Genomic DNA, 22,035 nt, shown 5'->3' with positions numbered 1-22,035 from the left:
AAGTATTTGTTTTCATTTATTTATTCTCTTTCAATGTATGTTGCTTAACTAGATTGTTTAACACAAATAAGGTATATACAAAAATAACATAAATTGTATTTGAGTCACGCTGATTTAAAAAAAAAAACACAACAACTACAAATGTAGTTTTAGATTTATTTACACATTTGAATTTTGTGGTGTCAAATATTTCACCTATTTACAATTTATCTTCACTCGAGTATGAAAACTGTACAATAAAACAAGGAGTGTGTAGAAAACAAACCAAGAATTAATGATACAATTTACATTTTTCATCAAGATACATCACCAAATCAAAAAATGTTTAGAGACCCAATATTTACAGATATTAGGGGTAAAATCCATGATAAACAATGCATTTTGTCAAGTTATTAAACCGAAATAAAGCACAAAAATGACTAAAATTTGATTATTATACCACACATTATTATTCTTTAACTGGCAAATGTCAGTTCATTTTAGAAAATGTACATTAAACACACAAAATTTCAGAATGCATTATTCACATCGAGCTTATGGGCTCATTACTGTCACACTGACAAGAATAGATTTAGTTTTAAAATTAGGCTTCATATTAGTGTTTTAAAAGAAGAAAAATGGGATATCTTCTTCCATAATGCAATAATTCTTCAGCAAAATGCTTCGGAATACCTTACACACTAGATGCAGTACTTCTGCATTATTAACTGCATCTGACTTATTTTTACAATTTCTATTGCACTTCATTATGGTCTTGTTCTACAAAACAAAACCATTTAAAAAAACATCACTTTTTTTTTTAAATCTCAGAACCTCTATTCTATTTTATTGTATAAATCTCAAGTGCATTGAACAGGCTCTGAATGCATCTCCTTCAAAACAAACTTCAGCATACAAAAAAGAGGGAATGGTATGTATGTCGGCACATTTGTTCAAATGCACCACATGATTCCTCTCAATAAGGAGGAATATTAAAAAAAAAGCCTGATGCTGGTATCTGGTACAGTACATGACTAAGCTGGTGGAATATTTTCTCATTAAAGGCTTATATTTTGAATCCATACAAAGTTTTGCTTCAGTAATACTGGCATGGTTACGAAGGAATCAAGTTTAGCTTTTTCTTCACATTGCATTGACTTCTTTGAACCCCAGTGTTATACAATCCTCTCTGCCAATCCATTCATTTGAGTAACATAATAGAAACATAAAATTGGAAAGAGTTCAAGAATTTCTCACTGAAGGACTGCTGCTTTTTTCCATTTCTTTATCCTTTATGAGGGCATTAAACACCTGAGGAAGAGACAAAGACAGCGCATGTTATAAGGAAGGCCACACAAATCACAAGCAGACAAATAAAACTCCCTGCAGGTGGAGCTATACTCATCATCATGAAGGGTTATAAAATATAATATAATGTATGAAAATCCTTTCATTTCCTCAAAACAACTTCACACAGATTCATTTTACTAGATATCTATTAAAAGAGATTATGCAAAACAATATTTGAAGAGAGCAAAATGTAGCCGGCAGCATATTTGCATTTCATTTCCTGTCTGCATTTCCCTGACAAAGAAATTCCTCTGGTTGATGGCTGTAGCGGCTCAGACAGGAACTGACCTGGGTCCACTTCCTGTTGCAGCTGATCATCTGAGTGTTGGCGATGCAGCTGAAGAGGCGCTCGGGTGGCGTGTCCTCCGGGAGTCTGGTCAGGAACTGAGCGATGTGAATGAAATCCATCTGCAGGAGCACTTCCTCATAGAGCCGCAGGATCCCGAGTCCCGTACGGAACAGGAACTCCTCCCCGTCTCTACAGAACACGTCCCACACCCGACATGCCACATCTAACGGCAGGGACTTAGTGTAGAGGGTGAAGATCCTGGAAACACAACGCATTCAGGCGTTTTGTTTAGCCTTCATGATCAAAAATATGACTCATTGTTTTAAAGCCAACTTAGCCAACGTGATATTGATTTTAAACAAACAGTTTAAGGCACACTATGTAATTTTTTGCCACTAGAGGTCGCTTATTTAAAACGAAGGTGTAGCTTGATGACGCCGTGATTTCGGCTCGAGAGCAGGTGGAGCTTTTATTCTGCCGTAGACGACCTCTTCCGCTTCTTCCAGTCATATAAGTGGGGTAACAGTTTAGATACATTTGAGTGTGTTGAAAGTTATGTTTTAATGCTACTCTGCGCATTCGCTACTATGCGGCTACTATGAGACACTTGTTACACGCTGCAGTAAACTAGATTGATATTAGGTATGGTTAAACATGGTACTCGCGGTAAATCAAGAAAACGAGATTTAAACAAAAAGACCGTGTTGAGCTATATAACAATGATTAGTTTTCTGTCTATAAATGTATCCAAACAGTTGAGATCGAGAGTAACACGAGTATGATGTCATTGATAGGCGACACACGGACAAGGCCCGTGTCCTGGTTAAAATTGCTTATGTCTCTGGATTTAAACATTCTAAGAAACATGTGGGATAATGTAAGTACACAATTCAACAAAACATATAACATTGTTCAAATGGTTTTTGGATATTTTAATTCAAAGATCTTACATAGTGTGCCTTTAAGTAAACAAGAAGTTAATTTTGTCTTTTTTTCCTGTACAAACAAAAATAGTTCTAAATAAAAACACAGCGACCTGTTGTGCGTCTCTGAGTAACACAGTGGTGTTTCGCTACTGAATGAATCAGCATTGTTTAATGAATGAATCAATCAATGATTCAATGATCCATTCAGCCACTGCACAAAATCTAATCCTTTCCTACTAGTATCCGAAAAACAGTTCACCATCGGAGTAGTATGTCAGAAAACATCGCAAGCGAAAAGTACCCGGTTGACCTACTACTGCTGAGATTCTAAAGTGTGCATTTAATGGACATTTTACAATCCCATGATGCCACCGGAGAGAATTTGTGAATGGCGGTGAAGCGACGTACCTGACGTACGACTTACCGTAGGTCAGATGACAACAACATGGCAGATGTAGTACGTCCAAACTTCATTCATACTATCTAGAACATGCTTTTTTAGCGGTTGTAGGCCGTTAAATGCTAGCCTGGTCCCACCAGACTCTCGTACATTTCATTTGTACATAGAGTCTGGAACCACTCCATTGACAAGCGTTAACTTCCTTGTAGGCGGGTATTCTATTGAAGTCTAAAACTATTGGATCTGCCCAGAGTCCCTCTGGATCTGCCAAAACCCTTTCGCTAACGTCTGGTTGTGACGTATGCCTAGCGTTCGCCTTAGCCAACTCATTCACCACTAACGGAGCGAGCTGGAAAATCAAACTGCCACAACATCATGGCCACCAACAAAACTAAGCGAAGATTGTTCTTGCTCCGGCTTTAACTTCTTGATATTCGACAGCGTTGCCACAACGGACCGAATGGCTTCGCTCGCATCTTTCTCCACTGCCATTACTGAACTACAACTCAAAATAACGCACGACATCAACGTCAGCGTTCTCAGCCACTCCCTCTGTTCGCTGATTGGCCCGGTAAAAAAATTGATCGGAAAAAACCAAAGCCTACAGCACATTCCCAGACCTAGTACTGAAGGAAAATGAAAATTGAGCGGAAGTACGAAGGAGAGCGGAGCCAGGCTAGTTAAATGCTGCGTTAGATCCTGCTTCTGTACCGCTTCTGCAGTGCAAACGTGCATTTTGTTGATACTGATTTCATTTAGTTGGTAAAAGGCTAAATTATACTGTTTTATTATTCTAATTGAATGTATTAATTAAAAGCATGCATCATATTTTATGTGAAATTCTTACTTCTAATAAGGTCAGAAAAAATTGCCCTTATAAAATGGCAAAAATGCCTCAGGAAATCAGTTGAATAAATCTGTCCATATCACACACCCCATCGCATACTCAGACATACACATTTAGACTTATTTCAAATATCTAAGAATTGTTTTCCTACATCAGAAGATTCTTCAAGGACTCACCAGTCTATCAGATACAGGTCAGGTGTGAGGTTGTAACTGTTGAAGTGATTAAAAAGCCTGGGAAGGTTTTCCTCAAAGAACACCTCAAACGCTGCAAAGTACTTCAGCATCTAATCAAAAAAGAGACACAAAATTCGAATTTATGTATGTGTGAAAACCTCATTGACCAATCCACCCAAAACTAAACTCTACGGACATGAACTCTACGGACTTGTCCCTCGGTTTAAAGTCTTTAAAGCAAAAACTCGCTTTGAACCAAGAACATTCGTTCACAACACAATGTAAATAATCGGATCTATTAAAGGATGCAGTACCAGCTCGTGGTCCACTCTGAAGAAGGCCATCTGACAGGGTTTGTTGAGGAGATTGGCGAAGGCGATGAAAGCATCAGCCTCCTCCAGGTTGAGAATAAGCACAGCAGCTATGAATGACATGCCCTGAACCTGCAGACAAAATAAAGTCATTTCACAGCCGCCGTTATCATCGTCTAATGGCTTTCACGAGGACGGGCTCTTCGAATGAAGTGCTGGATTGAACTCTAGCAACTCAGAGTTTCATTACGTCACATATTTAGAAACGACTCAACAACAACAACTTACTTAGTCATAGTTTTGCCCATCTACACTACAGATCAAATGTTAGGGGACAATAAGAAAAAAACTGTTACATTTTTGTATTAATACCTCTATTCAGCAAGAATGCATTAAATATACCATTTCTTATGATTTGAAAGATTTTTATTTCATCAATCCTGTTCCATTCAACAAAGAATCCTGAAAAAATGTTAAGAAATGGTTCTTTCGCAGTAAATCAGCATATTAGAATGATTTCTGAAGGATCATGTGACACTGAAGACTTGAGGATGATGCTGAAAATTCAACTTTGCATCGCAGGAATAAATTAATATATAATAAATAAATAAGGAATAAATAAAAACATTTAAAAATATATCCAAATAGAAAACAGATATTTTAAATTGTAATAATATTTCACAATATTACTGTTTTTACTAAATTTCCAATCAAATAAATGCAGCCATGGTGAGCAGAACAGACTTCTTTTAAAAAATAACACTTCTTAAAAAAAACTAAAAAAAAACTCCTACCAACCTCAAACTTTTGAATGATGTGTTTAAACAGAGCTGGTGTTTTTAATATGCAGATGAGAAGCAGTAGAGGAACACAAAAGATCTCTGTAAATATTGTGCTGGTGATCACTCACATATCCCACGTCAGGTCTGTAGCAGGTGTAAGCGCCCAACACGCTGTGCAGGAGATCATGGTACGGCCCACCCTAGCAGAAGACAGCCCAACATGAGGCACATTCATTACTGTAGTGCTGACTGTAATTGAACGGTTACTGTAGAGTTACAGTTAAAATGATACCATAACTACAGTGACAGGAAGAGTGCGAACAATACCTTCTGGAAGATGAAGAGCGATGGAAATGTGCGCGATATGTCCAGTTTGATCAGATCCAGACTGGACTCACGGTCGGCACTGTCCACTGTAACAAACACAACCACATTATGATGGCCGACTCAAATACACGTCTAATATACTGTCATTTCATTTCATTCAATATTATGTGAAAATATCATGTTATATCTCAAGAATTTCAATACGGTGAGAGATTTTGCGCCAATATTATTAAACTTAGACTACCGTTTAAAAGTTTGGAACAATTATGATTTTTTTGGTCTCTTCTGCTCACCAGGACTGCATTTGTTTGATTGAAAATACAGTAAAAACAGTAATATTTTGAAATATTCTACAATTTAAAGCAACTGATTTGTATTTGCATACATTTAAAAATGATTCCTGTGATGCAAAGCTGAATTTTCAGCATCATTATCTCCAGTCTTCAGTGTCACCTGATCCTTCAGAAATCATTCTAATAGGTTGACATTTCTTGCTATTATCAATGTTGATTTAAAAAAAAAATCTCTCTTTTAATCTCTTACTTTTATTCAGCAATGTTGCATTGAATTGGTCAAAAGTGAGACTAAAGACATTTGTAATGATAAAAAAGATTTAGATTTTGTCTATTTATCAAAGAATCCTAAAAAAGTTTCCACAAAAATGTTAAGCAGCAAAAACTGCTTTTAACATTGATAAAAAATAAGAAATATTGAGCAGCAAATCAGCATTTAGAATGATAGGGATTTAGCATAAGAGCCATGATTTCAAACGTTTGACTGGTAGTGTATATCTACAGTACAGCACTTTTAGCCTGTGATTTCCTACAGTATATTCCTGGCAGTGGATAAACAGCCTCATCTGGATTTTGTTAGTCCCAGAGGATCTGCTCAAGTGTACTGCTGGAGGCTTACAGCCTGGGTGTTATGATGAGGGGCACATGTGAACGGGAGGATGTGTTTGTGTTCAAACTGTATGAAGAACCAGCTTTATTAACAGATTTATTATGGAACATCAAAGAAGGAAGCTCTCAGGCTAATAAAACATCATTTATAGTGTTCACAAGCTGGAAGGCAAAAAACTCGAATTACCCGTTATTAGCGAGTCTGTGCTTGCAGCACAGGAAGGAAATAACCGCCGCTTCATTAAAATGAGGAGAAAGGCGACCGGGGAGAACTGGAAGTCAGACACTCGCATAGAGACACATACCACTGTTGCACTTCCTGACCAATGAATTTCCATGACTTTTCCAAGAACTTTCCAGTTTAAGATTACTGAATAGGCATAGTGGACTCAAATTCAGATTGATTCGCTTATGAATCATTCAGACAGAGTTGATTCACTGAACCAATTGCTAAAAACCTTTCAAATTCCGACTGTTTCAATAATCAATTGTTCAGACCGAATTTTGAATTGGTTCAACTTATTCACTGAGTAAATTGCTAAGAAAACATTCAAATTCTGATTGATTCAGTAATGAATCATGCAGACCAAATTGCAAATTAGTTCAACTGATTCACTGATTTAGTTTAGTCAGTTTGCAAGTACTGGATATAGAAAATTGGATTGTTAAACCTAGAGCTGGGCGATTAATCGTTAAAAGATAATGATCTAGATTCAAACACCCATGCGATCTCATTCCTAAGTGACAATAATTTACCTGTATCTATTAAATTTTGACAAAATCACACCAGAACATTCAAATCTGTGTCGGTATTGCCGCTGACCCAGAGAGAGCAGTTATCATGTACTGTATGAAACAGCTTCTAAACAGTCTTTTCAACCACACAGTATCATTATCTCAGTCTTACCATAATTCAGATCCTGTCTATGGTAGCGATCAAAATAGAGCAAATTGCCTTTTGAAAGTAACATTGTCACGCTACTAGGTGGTGGCAAGTGACTGTTAAAAATGTAGATTTGTTCAAAAACGCTGATTCATCCAGTAATGAAACAAGTGAAGCCTTTATGAGTGAGTCATTGAATCATTCATTCAAACTATTTTTTTTTTAAATACTCTAATTAATAAAACATTTTTAAATAGAAAGCTGCAATTAAAATGTTGTCTAGTAATTTACATGTTATTTTATATAGTCTATTCAGAATCGTGGGAGAATCGTGACCTCTATAATAATAATAATCTTGCAGCTTGATTTAAAACCCATTCAAATTCAGACTGATTCACAAATGAATCATTAAGGTTCAACAGATTCATTGAACGAATTTCATCAGTTTGTGATTACTGGATGAGCATAGTGGATTGCTAAAACCCATTCAATTTCAAAGTGATTCGCTAATGAATAACTGAGACTGATTTGTGAATTGGTTCAAATGATTCATTGTCTTAGTCTTACTGAACTAGAGTTTGGTTTGTCTAAAATGCTCCAGTGGGCTGCCTGAGGGACGAAAGACGTACCATCTGACTCCATCTCACTGCCTGTCTCTCTGAAGCTCTTCCAGCGCTCTTTGGCCCGCGAGAGAAAGATCTCGTACAAATCTGAGAGGAATAGAAAGGAACATAAAGTAGCTCAGTTTTAATCATACAACCTTTAAAAGCAGAAGAAATGTCTGGTCTATAAGTCCTAAGTGCAGAAATCGTTCTCTTTTGGGAGTGTCAGAAAGAAACTCAGCCAAATATCGTTAGGGATTTCTTTTTAATAAGGAAGGTTAAAAATCACCTCAGGCGAACCTGCACTGAGCAGTTTTGCATTCATTCATGTGAATACTGCATAATGACATTCTTCAGTCAGACTGTTTGCCAAAAAAGTTCTAGTTAATCCTGGGCTTAACCGCATGACTCTTCAATGAACATGAAAAGAAAAAGTCAAAATAAAGTAAAACCTGAGGTTATGTTCAGCTCATTCCCAATGGCCAGACTCCAGACTTTACCCCTAACGTTGGGAGGAAGACCTTGCCACCACAGATCCTTCACACGCCGCAGGCCACGCCTGAAGAAAGAGAGCCGTGAATACAGAGTAATGAAATAGTGCATTTTATATTTGATTTTATTAATATGTTTAGGTATAAATATTTCTTAATAAATGCCTTCAAATGCTGCAGCTCTAGTTCTAGCAACCGAGCGAACGCGTTTATCATAGTTATTATTGCAGGTGGTGATAGTCTCACATGCTCTCCCAGTTGGGAAGGATTTCATTGTTCCAAACCACCATTGCGTTAGCGATGCTTTCCTCCTGTTTAAATCTTTCCTTCATCTGCTTTTTCTTCTTCTGAGCCTCCTTCAGTTCTGTGAACAACAGTTACATTAGTATCATATTCAATTCAGGGTTTCTACAAAGTTTCCATTTCAAAATTCCAGACTCAAATTTTCCAATTTTTGGTTCATACAGCATTATTTTCAGCATTCAAAACATCTCATTTATTTTCACAAAATGATAACATGCACTTGATAATCTGTGGTAGCATCAGAATAAACCTAAAAAGCTTTATAACCTGCATATATTCCCCTATGACACATCGGTTTGATACTGTTAATACTGTTAACCAAACAACAAAGTACAGTGAATTAAATGATTGTTTGCTCCTTTATCTGTTAATGGTTTGAGTAGCAATGGAGTAATCACTCTATTAGTGAAGTTCAACAGAGACTTGCTTATCGCTATAAGCCGATAAAACGGTTTTGCTAAATAAAATGTGCGCCTTGAATTCATTTATTTGTGTTCGACAATAACTCTATGATCTCTAAACTTTTTAGAAAAGTGAATAGGGGCAATAGTCTGGAAACACAATTTCTTTTCCATATACTGTTTTCTTTTATCCATACTTCTACAGACCTGGAAATTAGGGCTGGGAAAAAAATCGATTCGATTTAAAAATCGAGATGGTAGGTCAAATCGATTCATATTTTCCAAAAATCGATTTTTTTTCTCCAATAATTTGAATGTTTAACAATCTTTGTTGCACACTGCACAGTGACTTTTCAGTTAGAGAAAGGGTTTGCCTTTGCAATTTTGTTTATGTTGATGCACTTTAATTAAATACAATACATATATATTTTTAAAATATATTTACAGTTCGCAGTTATTTTGTTTTAAATGGAAGGGGGGAAAAACGAATCGAATCGTAAATCGAGTTTTTTATTTAAAAAAATCGCAGATTTCTTGGGGGGAAAAATCGCCCAGCTCTACTGGAAATTACTCAAATCAAATTCTGTACTTTTCCAAACTGCTTAGAAACCTTTGTAAATTTAAGGCAGAGAGCACCAAAAGCATTCCCTGACTAAGTGAAATCATACAATTCTAAATTTAATTTTTTGGGAGCATTTGGGGAAAGATACACTAGTGTGACTGTTTTTATGGGTGAATCTCTAGAAAACACATTTAGGTCATATTTCACCCCAAATGACAAGAAAAATTACAAAATTATTGTATGTTAACTAAGCACATTTCCCCGATACAGTCATTACTGTAATCCTAAGGATTACAGACGTTTTATTTTCATTTTAGATATTTTTTTGTAATTGAATTATTGTCAAACTCCAATTTCTGTCAATTGTAAACTTTTTACAGTATTCAGGTAAAGGTATTTATTATCTAAATCCCATAATCACAGTCAAAATGTATAAAAAAGTTCAATAATTCAAATTTGAAATTTATTTTTTCATGAAATATGACGCAGGCATGCTCTTGACATGTTTCATAAGATTCAGTTATAAACAGATACATTGGTTAAACTTAACATGATTACTGAAAAACAACAACAAATGGAAGTAAAATTTACTTAAATTTCACAAATAATTACATAGAAAATAAATGTTTTTGTCATTCTACTTCAAATGTTTTAATTCTTTCTATGTAAAACATACTCCAGTAATGTTTGTTGTTTTTTTACAATGTACAAAAGTACCTCTCTTCCTCGCCTCTGCCACCATTTCATCGTACTCCTGACGGTGGCGCTGGGCTTCCTCCTCCGACTTAGCAGGGAGGTTCCTGAGGAAGGAAGCCAATGATTTCAGTTTTCACAACAAAACGGACAATTAAATGTCTCAAATACACAGTCTAGGAACCTGCTGTTACCATTGACATGTTTCAGAAACAAATTCACTTAGAAGTTTCTGGAAAATGCCTCATCGCTGGTTTATCTCATGGTTTGGCTGACACGCTCACATTTCGCTGGTCATTTATTCTTAATAAGGACTTGGGGACTGAAGAGACTTGCGTGGTGAAATATAACCCAGTCTCTGTTGCTAAGACTTATTTATAGCCCATTGTTTGGGAAAGATGAGCCTCTCAAGGTTTGCTAGGATATATGTAACGCATGTCAATGTATCCTGAGCGCCTAACGAAAGAACGCCACAAGTTGGGAAGGTGACAAAGCATCTACCTTTACTGTTCAAACCTGGATGGACCTCAAAGACTCCCACAACTTAATATTACCATTGTTGGTACAACTTAATCGATGTCGTAACATATCTACTTAATTATTGACAGTACATTTCGAGTGTATTGCCAGAGGAGAACTGTTGGAGCTTTTTTTCTCCATTATCCAACATCAAATGGAGTTTGTTCTCATTACAGTTTCCTTTGACTTGCACACTAGGAGACTAAAGATATTATGCACTATATAAAATGTGTTGTAAGTATTATGCCATGACTATCTTTATTTATTTAACAATTAAACTGCTTAGGGGTGGGTGATATGATTGAAATCTCAAACCTGTAATTTCACAGTATGCATCATTTACCCGTGCCAGTGACACTTATGACCACTAGGGCTGGGTAAAAAAAATATCGATTTCTAGATTTTAATCGATTCTCATTTTTACGTACTGGTATTGATTGTTAAATTGATTAGTCTATCCTGTATTCAGTTGATGAATGAATGGAAAATATATATTAAAAAAAAAACTTGAATTTGCCATATTAATATGTAATATTGTGAACACAGGTATAGCTATAAAAAAACAATTTTTTATCTTTTATTGCCAACAGCTGGTTAGGACAAAAATTAATCTTATCACGGAAGAAATTGCTTTTATCTTTTGCGTAAGTACGTAAGTATAAGAGCTGTACCTGGTTAGTTAACAGCTTAATGATGATACTCGCTCATTGATTGTTCATATCATAGCAAAATTTAAACTATATTAACACCCAGATATATTTTTAAAGCTTGATATATAGTGCATGCAACTCTACATAGTTGTACATGGTGCATAGTACAACTCACGTTAACCAATTTACACTATATATCAAATCTCAACCGCTGATTGTTTATATGTCGCAAAATGTACACTATTGCATTATAAAAAAATATATTTCAAACCATTTAAAAAATATTGCAATATACAGTAAGTACGCAATAAGGTGCTGTATTGGGAACATAGGTATGGCTAAGATTTTTCATTTCTATTATTTACTGTCAACAGGTTATTACAAACTACAGGTGGTTAGGACAAAAACATATCTTAACATGGAAGAAATAGCTTTTGTCTTGTGCGTGATACTCACGCGGGGCGGTCCTCTAATATGAGCGCCGTGGTGGACAATGGTTCGAATTCCAGGTTCTTCCGTCGGCCCTGGGAGGGCAGGGAGGGACTCTGGCTGGATTTAGACACCTTGGCTTCGTACTCCTGTGAGAAAACCAACAGGTCAAGTTCAAATGTGTGAGGCCACTGTGAGCTGAATGAAAAGAGTGTTATATGGTGTGAGTTAAACATGAGAATATGGAGGCAGACGGAAGGCTTGTGAAGATCAAGGCAATGCTGAGGCAGGGGCCGGCATGGTATGAAACACTGCGTCTGCGTGTGATGCTTATGCCCATGGAGAGAAAGGTCTGGCATTTGAAAGTTGGGTGTTTGTTCATTTGAGGAAGTGTAAAGACACCAGAATGTTTCAAAGTCTCATGTTATGAAAAATTCTGTAAAAACCACCGCTTTCCTGAGAATAGTCAGTTCGGCTGGTTTCTCTTCCTGTACCATCTACAGTACAAGTTCACCCCCATTCATCATTACTGACTGAGCAGCAGCACAGAGACTCTTTCTCGTCTGTCTGAGAAACTTCTACAGATGTCAATGGGCATGTTGTGAACGGAGCTCTTTTTCTAAGAAATATGGGTGATGAAAGAAACTAGTCAGAGAGGAGAGAATAGAGGATTAACTGGTGTTTATTATGCAAAGAACAACTGCTTGATATCAGGAGAAGAACATTTAGGCTTCATAATAGGAGCTGCATAATTACATATTCAGCAGGAATGCACCGATATGAACATTTTGGCCGATACCGATAATTCTTTATTTTTAAAAGCCGATAACCAATATATTGGCCGATAAATCTAAATCCAAATTTTTATATAATTTTTGAGAGTCAGATTACAAAAACAAAACTCTCACCATTAAAATCCATGCACACAATTATAATGTTCTCTTCTCATTATAGTTTTATCTAGCCAATATGAAAGACTTGTGCTGCACATTGCACAATGTACAGTACTTTCCTTTTTTGAAGTGATTCCAATCATATTTCCTGTAATTCAAATCCATCATATTGAAACTGAAGGGTCTCAGCTGAAGGAAATAATCCATTATTTATCGGCTTTAATATATCGGCCAAATTTTCTTATCGAGCCGATAACATTAAAAATGGCCAAATATTGTCCGATACCGATACGGTGGCCGATATATCGTGCATCCCTAATATTCAGACTCAGGGATCAACAGTAAAAATTTTAATCAGGAAAATCAAATTTACAAAAATTATATTCAAAAACATTATTTTGTCTCCCAGAAAAAAATATTTTCATCAAATTTAAAAAAATTCTTTACATTGTTTTGTTTTTACTTTTTTTAAAAAGGGAAACATTACAAAATTTACTCAACAAAAAAAAAGATTATTTATTTTGGTATTCTAACATTCATTCTGATGATTAAAATATTTTTTGTTCGTGAGTTAGGTATCATGAACTAACAATAAACAAATTTTTATAGCATTTATTAATGTATGTTCATTTATAAATAATATATTATTTAATTCTGCAACCTTATATTTACATTATAAATATTGTTCATTGTTAACACATATTTGTTCATAATACATTATTTAATATAATTTAAAATGTTAAAAATTACATTCGGTAAATGTAGAATTAGTGCTGTAAAATTATTGTTCTTAGTTCATGCTAGCTGTAACAATAATTTACCCAAACTATATATTCGTAAATCATATTTGATCACCCTGAAGTTTTCACTCTGCACTTTTCCATACAATAATCTATATTTAAAAGTATTCAAATTTTTTTCCACATGATACTGTTGTCACATTGGTGTTTGGTTTAATTTGTTTTCATTTGGACTTGTCTGCCTGTCATCACGTCATGTGTCATCTTCACTGTCATTATAAGTTCAGCTGTATCACCTGTGTTTAGTTAATCATCATCATCATCTGTATCACCTGTGTTTAGTTAATCATCATCATCATCTGTATCACCTGTGTTTAGTTAATCAGTGCCATCTGTGTTTGCATTTAATTTCCGTCTGGTCAGTCAGTCTTTGTCCGATCTCCGTTGTATTTAGTGTGTGTTTCTGCCTGTTCTGCTTTCCTGTATTTAATAATCATTAAACCTTCGTGTTGGAAATATATCCTCATCTTCTTCTGCCTTCCTGCAACCACCCGTGACAACTGTATTGATATTAAAAAATCCTCTATTTTTGTCACATTTCACAAAGAAAGGAGACTGGTTGCCATTAAGAGCAAGACACGTTGTGTTGAGATGTGGCGTGCCAGATTAAACATCTTGACACAAATCAAAACGCACCAACTTTGAATATGAAAATAAAATTTGAGAGCTACAGTACATGAAGTACAGAAACATTTACATTACACAAAGCTCATTTACAAATTCACATGTCAAATAATAGAGCACACAAGTCTACTCTTTCTTTTCTTGTCTTTGACAGGAGGTTGATGGTCTCTGGTCACTGTATGATTTTACTGTATGCAAAAAGAGCAGCGTGAACATTCTTCCAAATATCTTCTTTTGTGTGCGAAAAGAAAGAAGAAAAATCATACAGATTTGGAATGAGATGAGGGTCAGTAAATGATTTCATTTTTTAAACATGAACAGCATGTCTTTACTACAAGTCAAGCAGGCGTGTCACGTTGACGTGAGAGTGGTTAAAATGACTGATGAGAAGTGAAGGTGTACGGCTCAGAGAACAGAAGAGACAGAGAGAATGAAGGAGAGCTCATTTAGAAACGAAACATCATACCCCTGAACTTAAGAGATTGGGTGTAGATACAGATGTGAGATTCCCTGGGTTACCTTCCTGAAGAGAGAGCAAAATGACAGAAATACAGTAAACCAGATCCTGAGAACAGAGAAAAAATGGCCCTTGCTTCAAAACTGTGCTGACTGGACTGGGTTCAGTTTAAAGAGGTAAAAGTGCTTTTGGAGTTTATGCTGACATGATTTGGCAGAGCACAATAAGTCGTGACAGCAAGATCTGCTGTTTCCCGGATAGGCTTTATTCTGACTGGATCCAGTTTTCCTTTTTGTTTGTGTGTGGTTTAACTCAATAAACAGGAGTTCTGCTGCCAGTAATCTATCAGAACATGTAGAGAACCACGTGTGCGTGACTGCAGATAAGCATGGCAGAGATAGTGCGAGGCAGTGCATTAAATAAAAACACAACATACATACACATATTGGATGCGCGTTGTACTCCCTAAAAACATGACCTTCACAGTCCCTCTCCTAAAAACAGACACTAATATCCTGAATGAGCTCCAAGCCAGCTGGATTCACAGCTGCAGAAAGGCTTCTACGGTTCCTACTCTCCCTTCCAACCAATCATATGATCAGGCCAGGGCACATAGACTTTTAGAGAACTTAGAGGTAGCAAAGCTTGTACTGTTTGCCTAAACAGAAGTGAAACCTGTACAAAGAGGTTTGGTGAGAAAAATTGAATTGTTTCTGGTTAGACATGCATGGCTGGCAGAGTTGTCTTCAGCCTTCTTGTAGAACAGCACCAAAAGCAGAACTATGTCTAAATTAGCAAAGGCTTCATGTGAAACAAACTTAAATGCTGGTTTAAAACAGGGACCAAAATTAACTTTTTAAAAAGATACACTTCTGATAGACCTCTTTCCACTAAGGTCAAGTTTGTTCAGAAGATGTTAAAGTTGCAACAGATGTTTGGTTCAGTATGCAGTTTGATTTGAATCATGGATGTCTCTTAGGGTTTCAGTGATATAGCAAGGATCAGAATAATATGTGTACACTGTGACTTAAACCAATGTAATATTTCACTTCCTCACAAAAAAATGTGTAACTGTTTTTGGATCATGCTCTTCTCATAAAAGTCTTCCATTATATATTAATGTGAAGGAAATAATGTAAGCCTTGTGAAAAAGAAGTGTGCTTATCTGCATTGAATGTGAACTTCATCTTAAAATTATATTTTCAAAACTGTACTTGCAAATAATATATTGATGAAATATAGACCACTTAAGGGTACTACTTTCATTACTATGTTTCTGAACACATAAGTACACTTTTAAAAAATGCATGTCAAATTAAAAGTTTTACTTTAAAATACATTTGAAACCATTAAGTTTTAAAAATATTTGTTGTGCTTGACGCTAATTTTGAAGTGTTGATTAACATACTAGTAATGAACTAGATTATAATTTTAACTGTAGTGTGTTATTTTATATTACATTTTAAAGTTAATACATTTTAAATGAGTTAAATAGAACTTCAGCAGTACAGCATAACTTTAAATGAAATATAAAATAACACACTATATATATAATATATACATAATTTCAAAATTACTTAATTGCTCAAAATTACTTATCCTACTGAAATGATTTGGTTCGATCATCAAAAATCGTTGGAGGTGAAGGCAATTCAATTTTGATGAAAGATTAATATGCACTGATAAAAAATTGTGCACATTAAGACAAGGGAAATGTAAGTGGATACATTTTGATTTCATGTACACTAACAATAATATACAGCTATTTAAAAGGTTTTATTACATTCTGTCTGATGTTGCTCGATCTAAATTCACGTCTACTCTCAATATGAATAAGGTGTAAACAGACCTGCTGTATGGTTTTGGAGGCTTTGGGGGGACTTTCTCTCAGCGGGACCTTTCCAAAGAGTTTCCATCCTGGTGCACTCTGAGCCTCCCTCTGCTTTCTGGAGAACAGATTTCTGCCAAAGACATCATCACAGAGCATCTGTCAAAACCTGAAGACAATACACTGAAAACAAGTGCCAAGCCAGTTGTGGATGTGCTTTTTGGCTTCGCAGCATGAAGATAACCCTTATAGTATAAGTCAGTGTGTGGCACATGACTTGAGAGAAATGCCAGTACAGCCTGTGAACTGAGATAAAGCTCAAGCTTATTCATAAAGAATTATGCAAACACGAAACATGACATTTAAAAAAACGTTCCTGTTTTTTGCAGGCGTTCCCAAAAGCAAAGCTGTTAAGATCAGATCTAAGACAGCTATAACAAGCATCGTAAGATATGAGGAAATTCACAGTTTAAGCTTCCAGTCAACTCATTGATTGGAATAAGATAGAATGCTTGTCCAAACCTGTTATGTGTTGAACAAAGGCATTCATTTCTTGAAGAGAAGGGACAGTTTAAGGGACAGTCTAGCTAAAAAATAACATTTTACTATCATCAATTACTTGCCCCATGTCATATTATTTAGTTTGTTCAATGAAACACAAAAGATTTTTTTTAGCAGAATGTCCTAGCTGCACTTTTCCATGCAGTGAAAGTGGATGAAAAAGACTAGTACTTCTATGGTGCTTTTTTTTTGCTGTTGTCATTTTGGAGCTTGGGAATATACCATCACCATCCATTTTTGTTTTGTGGAAAAGAACTATAAACATTTCCTTTTGTATATTATGGAATCTAGAAAATAATACAGAATTGGAATGACATGATTTTCATTTTTGGGTAAAATATACCTTTAAATGAACAATCCAGTTTTACAAACTCATACTGCAAAATAGAAATAAATCACTGATAAATTATTAATATTTACAATTATATACAATCAACATGCAGAATAAAAACAGGAAATTATATCATAGAGAGGACCCCTGTAGATCATCATGACTGTAAAAATGTCAATAAAGTCTCTTAAAATATCAGATAATTTGACCTTTTTATGAAAAGGTAAGATTAGTTCAGGTTGTAGAATGTCAATGTGACATTCAGGGTGTATTCACACCTGCCTTGTTTGGTTCGATTGAATCGAACTCTAGTTCGTTTCCCCCCTTGGTGCGGACCTTTTGGGCAGGTGTGAATACAGCAATCGAACTCGCTTGTGGACCAAACAACCGAACCGAGACCCAGCTGAAAAGGTGGTCTCGGTACGGTTCCAAACGAACTCTGGTACGGTTCGTTTACGGTGTGAACATGAACCGACCCAATTGTAAGAAAGCACTGCGCCTTTGAGTTAACAGGCTTCCGTAGTGGGAGTTGCGTTATGGGAAAGTGATCTGTTGTAGCCTACTACATTACATCTGTTGCGCGTCTTTCTGCGCGTCTTGTGTGTGAATGGAATGAATGAATGAGTGTGTGCCTCAGGACATTCACATACAGAGCATTCTCTTTAGTCTGATCGCGCATAGATGCAAAAAAAAACATTTTCAGTTCATATAATGTAACGATAGTTAGCCTACAATACAAGGATGATGCTACGTTCATTTACGTTAAGCCTTTTTTGCACTTCCTGATTTCCCTACTTGAGAATCCTGTCCAATGAATGGACGACCTTAACACACATGTGGTTTTGTTTACAAATTTTGGTTCACTTGCAAAAAGAGCAGTGTGAATGCGAACCGTACCCAATAAAAAAAAAAATTTATTTGGTCTGGACCAAAGCAAGTGAACTATCGGACTTTCCTGGTGATGCATCATACGTGTAGAAAATATAAAATGATTTTTACCCTGAAAAAATAAATAAATAATTGTATATATATATATTAATTAACCCCTTAACTGTCACCCCCCTTTTGATAATTGACATTAAAATGCACTATACAAACTTAAATGGTTGTATTTCAAGAATTCTTTGGAATACAGACCTAAGGTTGGTCTTGTTTTAAAGAAAACAATCAGCAGATTATTACTGAAGTGAAAGCACTTCAATAAATTAAAGTATGAAAAAGTTATGGAAGTTATAATTTACAGTAAATCAAATATACTTTATTAATATTTTTTTTATATATAAACTAAATATTTTACAAAATATTTTTTACTATAAAATTACTATAAAATGAAAGCTATATATCTAACCAAGTTGTGTTCCAAATTTCGAGTTGATATCACAAAAATTGAAGTTCCCATGAGATTTTGTTCCCAGGAGTTATACCAAAAATAGCCACCGGGTGCCATTGCATTCCATTGAATTTAATTGTATGCAATCTGCTGTAACAAATTCATAAATTTCTATCCAAATATAACTTCTGTCACTAAATATGGAACCTTGAGACTCAGACCTTTCTGACAATATGTGTTTTGTCAATATTAGAAAAGGTTTTGATAATAAATTATGAAAGATGATGCCCAAAAGAGGAGGGGCCTAATAACAAAATACCGTTTCTATGGTAACGCAACGTCCAATTTCAAAACGATTTTCACAGGATGAATTCTGAGTTCGTAAGCTTTCAAATGATACCTAATTTATGATAACTTCTAAAATATGTGATATAATAATAATAAAACAATTATTTATATATATATATATAATATATATTATACTTTTTAGAGGACTTCTTACTTTACTTTTTAAAATATAATTTTATCTTTTTTTATTGACAAATACTAGATTGTTTTTTTATTCTAAAAGTTCATAATAAAACATGAAGTTTCAATTATTAAAAGTGTGTGCGTCGACTTTTTGTGACAAAGGTCCGAAACTCCTGTAATGACGTCGATTTTTTGAGGCGCACTCTTGTCATAAATTCATATATTACCGTTCAAACATAATTTGTAAGAAAAAAACAGAGCTAAAATATCTATTTAGGAGTCTTAGACCTTTCCAACGATATATAATGTGTCATAATTAGATTAGGATTTAATAGTAATATAGCAAAGTAAAGTTAGATATCCCGTATACGGGATCGTGACAGTTAGCTTAAACACAAATTTTGAAGGTGTAAGGACTTGATTACATGTATTGAATGTCAACTTTATGTCAAATATAATAATATAAAAATGGTCAAAATCATGTAAAACGACATGAATAAAAACATACGTCTAGATTTTTTATTTCATGTAATGAACAGTCTTTTTTTACAATTAACTCATACATCATATTTAAAACAATCTAATTATCGTTCTGATCAACTCGAAATAATATGCACCTCTGATTTTTGGTTCTCATTATTTAGCTGTTTTCTAAAAGGTATCTTAGCTAAAGCAAAATTGTGAAACAATACCTGCTAAACACCTCTGAGATGCCGTGTTTCCTCTGGCTCAGAGTCAGATCTGCGGCAGCAACGCTCAACACACCAGGGATGTTGTCTGGGGCGCTCTGACGTCGGCTGATTTCATAAGTGTTCCTGGAATTCAGACTCACGTCCATGAACCTGAAGTCATCAGGTCTATCTGATGCGGAAAAGGTCTCGTCATCATCTGGACTGAGAGGAGCAGAGTCAGTGTTGAAGAAAGAGATAGAAGAAAACGTCCTGAGAGAGTGTTTTGGAGTTGACAGACCGGCTGACGAGCACAGCTCTGCTTCATCACCATGTGTTGACTTGAGCACTGAATCCTGGGCATTTGAACAGCGGTCGGTCGATCCATCCTCAACTCCATCTTGAGGTGGTAGAGTTACTTCAGAGAGTAACTGGTTTATCAGAGATGTAGAAGACACGGCATTGGAGTCTGCCGACAGTTCCCCGTTTGCCATCATGTCATCTTTAGAATTCAAGCAGCTTCTTGCAGGATGAGATGAATTTGGAAAGTCGCATTCAGTCACTTCATGTTCATTGTGGTTTGCATGTCCATTTGGGAGCTTAGTGCCACATGGCTGGTTACTGGTCTGTTGGAGTACTTTATCACATGACTCTGGCACCTCATGGTCCTGGCTTCTCTGCGATTGGCCTTTCGCTCTCTGCGATGTACCAGTATGAGACAACATGCCTTGCATTATGTTCTCCGGCCTGTCTGTAACATTTGAGATGCGGGGAGGTGGTCTGCCTTCATCAGCAGCCGTGCCTCCAGAGGAAGACGCCTCAACCATCAGCTTCACAGGTGAATCTACAGAATGTTCAATACGCTCGGAGATGATACTGCACTTCTGGACCCCGCTGGGTGGATAACCTAAAATAAAACCAATTTGAATTGGTGCTTTCAAAATATACACAGTAAAACAATAGCTCAAGCGCTCTACCTAGCACACAGCATTTTAGGACGTGATGGGCATGTTTGGAACGTTTGATTCAGTGTTTTTGGGCATCATAGATAGTTTGGAATGTTTGATTCAGTATTTTATACACTAAAGATGTATTTGGAACATCTGATCAAGGGTGTTTGGAACATTTGATTCCCTGTTGGAACGATTGAAACATTTGATTCACTGTTGGAACTACTGAAACTTTGCACATACTGTATAATCAAACTTCATAATCTCTGGAATATTCAGTATTTCGAACATCATAACATCATTTTTTAACAACATAACATTTCAAAATGTTTGATTTGAACATTTGATTCAGTTTGTTTAACAACATTATCACGTTTAAAAAGTATGATTCAGTATTTTGGAATGTATGATTTCAGCTTTGTTGAAAATCATATTCACGTTTAGAATGCTCAATAGTATTTTGGGACACGATAGAACATTCCATCCGTGGATTCGATTCAGCATACTTATGATTCGAGCATTCGATTCAGCAGGCTATCTGAGCATCAGAATCAAGTTTCGGTTCAATATTTTGTGGCATGACAGCCGCGTCTGGATAAAAACTCAATTCCGAAGCCCATAAATTCTGTCTCAGTAATGTTTTAAGACGAAACCAATACTGCATTACTGTCAAAACGCACAATAAAGAAGAGACTGTACATACATACCCATCGGCCGCAGCCCAATTTCTGATGGCAGCACGAATGACCTCTACTGTAGACCCCTTTTTAAACAACCCAATGAGGGATATTTTTATCTCAGTTTGCTCTCATATAAAGGAAATATATCTTTACATGGGCATCCTCAGTCTTTCCCATGTCATTCAAAATCCTCTTGTGGATTGACAGCCAAAGCGCTGTAGTTCAGTGTTGGACTCCGCACTTTTCCCCCATGACACCTATTCAAACGGTCCTCCAACATATTAACAGGATAAGTATTAATAGGATGCAAATAGCTTGAGTAAATAGACATGTCCGTTAAAACATTGAAGCTTTCCTGACTCTGACCGGTAGATGTTCGTATCCTGATCCGAAGCCATCTTGAAATTCCAGTGACGTAATTTGATGATGTACTAACAGGAGACTCCACGCGCACCCTGCTGGACATTCAATGACACACATTAAGATGACACAGGCTACACATAAATATAATACTGTACAGTCAGACACAATACAGACACACACAGATAAATACTGATTGCACAACTACATATTTATTTGTTGATCCCACATTAAATTGTGCTTCACAACTTTAGATTGCA

At 35.8% G+C, this 22,035-nt stretch overlaps 2 protein-coding genes across 3 annotated transcripts in view; one reads left to right on the top strand and one right to left on the bottom strand.

Annotated features, from left to right (window-relative positions):
• slc35g1 (solute carrier family 35 member G1) overlaps positions 1-22,035 on the top strand; it is a 160,195-nt gene that overhangs the window by 133,057 nt on the left and 5,103 nt on the right. The gene's annotated exons all lie outside the window — the stretch shown is intronic.
• tbc1d12b (TBC1 domain family, member 12b) lies at positions 143-21,832 on the bottom strand. Of its 2 annotated transcripts, XM_077206157.1 has the most exons (15): positions 21,443-21,832; positions 19,810-20,692; positions 16,446-16,557; positions 14,606-14,662; positions 11,850-11,971; positions 10,249-10,331; positions 8,512-8,629; positions 8,227-8,333; positions 7,802-7,882; positions 5,388-5,473; positions 5,189-5,260; positions 4,282-4,410; positions 3,968-4,077; positions 1,618-1,876; positions 143-1,290 (listed from the first exon to the last, which is right to left on the bottom strand). In XM_077206157.1, the coding sequence occupies exons 1-15, from the start codon at positions 21,444-21,446 to the stop codon at positions 1,222-1,224; spliced, it is 2,292 nt and encodes a 763-aa protein (XP_077062272.1). In that variant the 5' UTR covers positions 21,447-21,832; the 3' UTR covers positions 143-1,221. The 2 variants fall into 2 exon arrangements, with proteins under 2 accessions (XP_077062272.1, XP_077062273.1); XM_077206158.1 differs by lacking the exon at positions 14,606-14,662.

This window comes from Siphateles boraxobius, unplaced genomic scaffold (assembly GCF_051911475.1).
Source record: "Siphateles boraxobius isolate OS27281-9 unplaced genomic scaffold, OSU_SipBor_1 55, whole genome shotgun sequence".
In the NCBI taxonomy this organism is placed as follows: Eukaryota; Metazoa; Chordata; class Actinopteri; order Cypriniformes; family Leuciscidae; genus Siphateles; species Siphateles boraxobius.
This window is presented reverse-complemented; position numbering and strand designations above follow the sequence as displayed.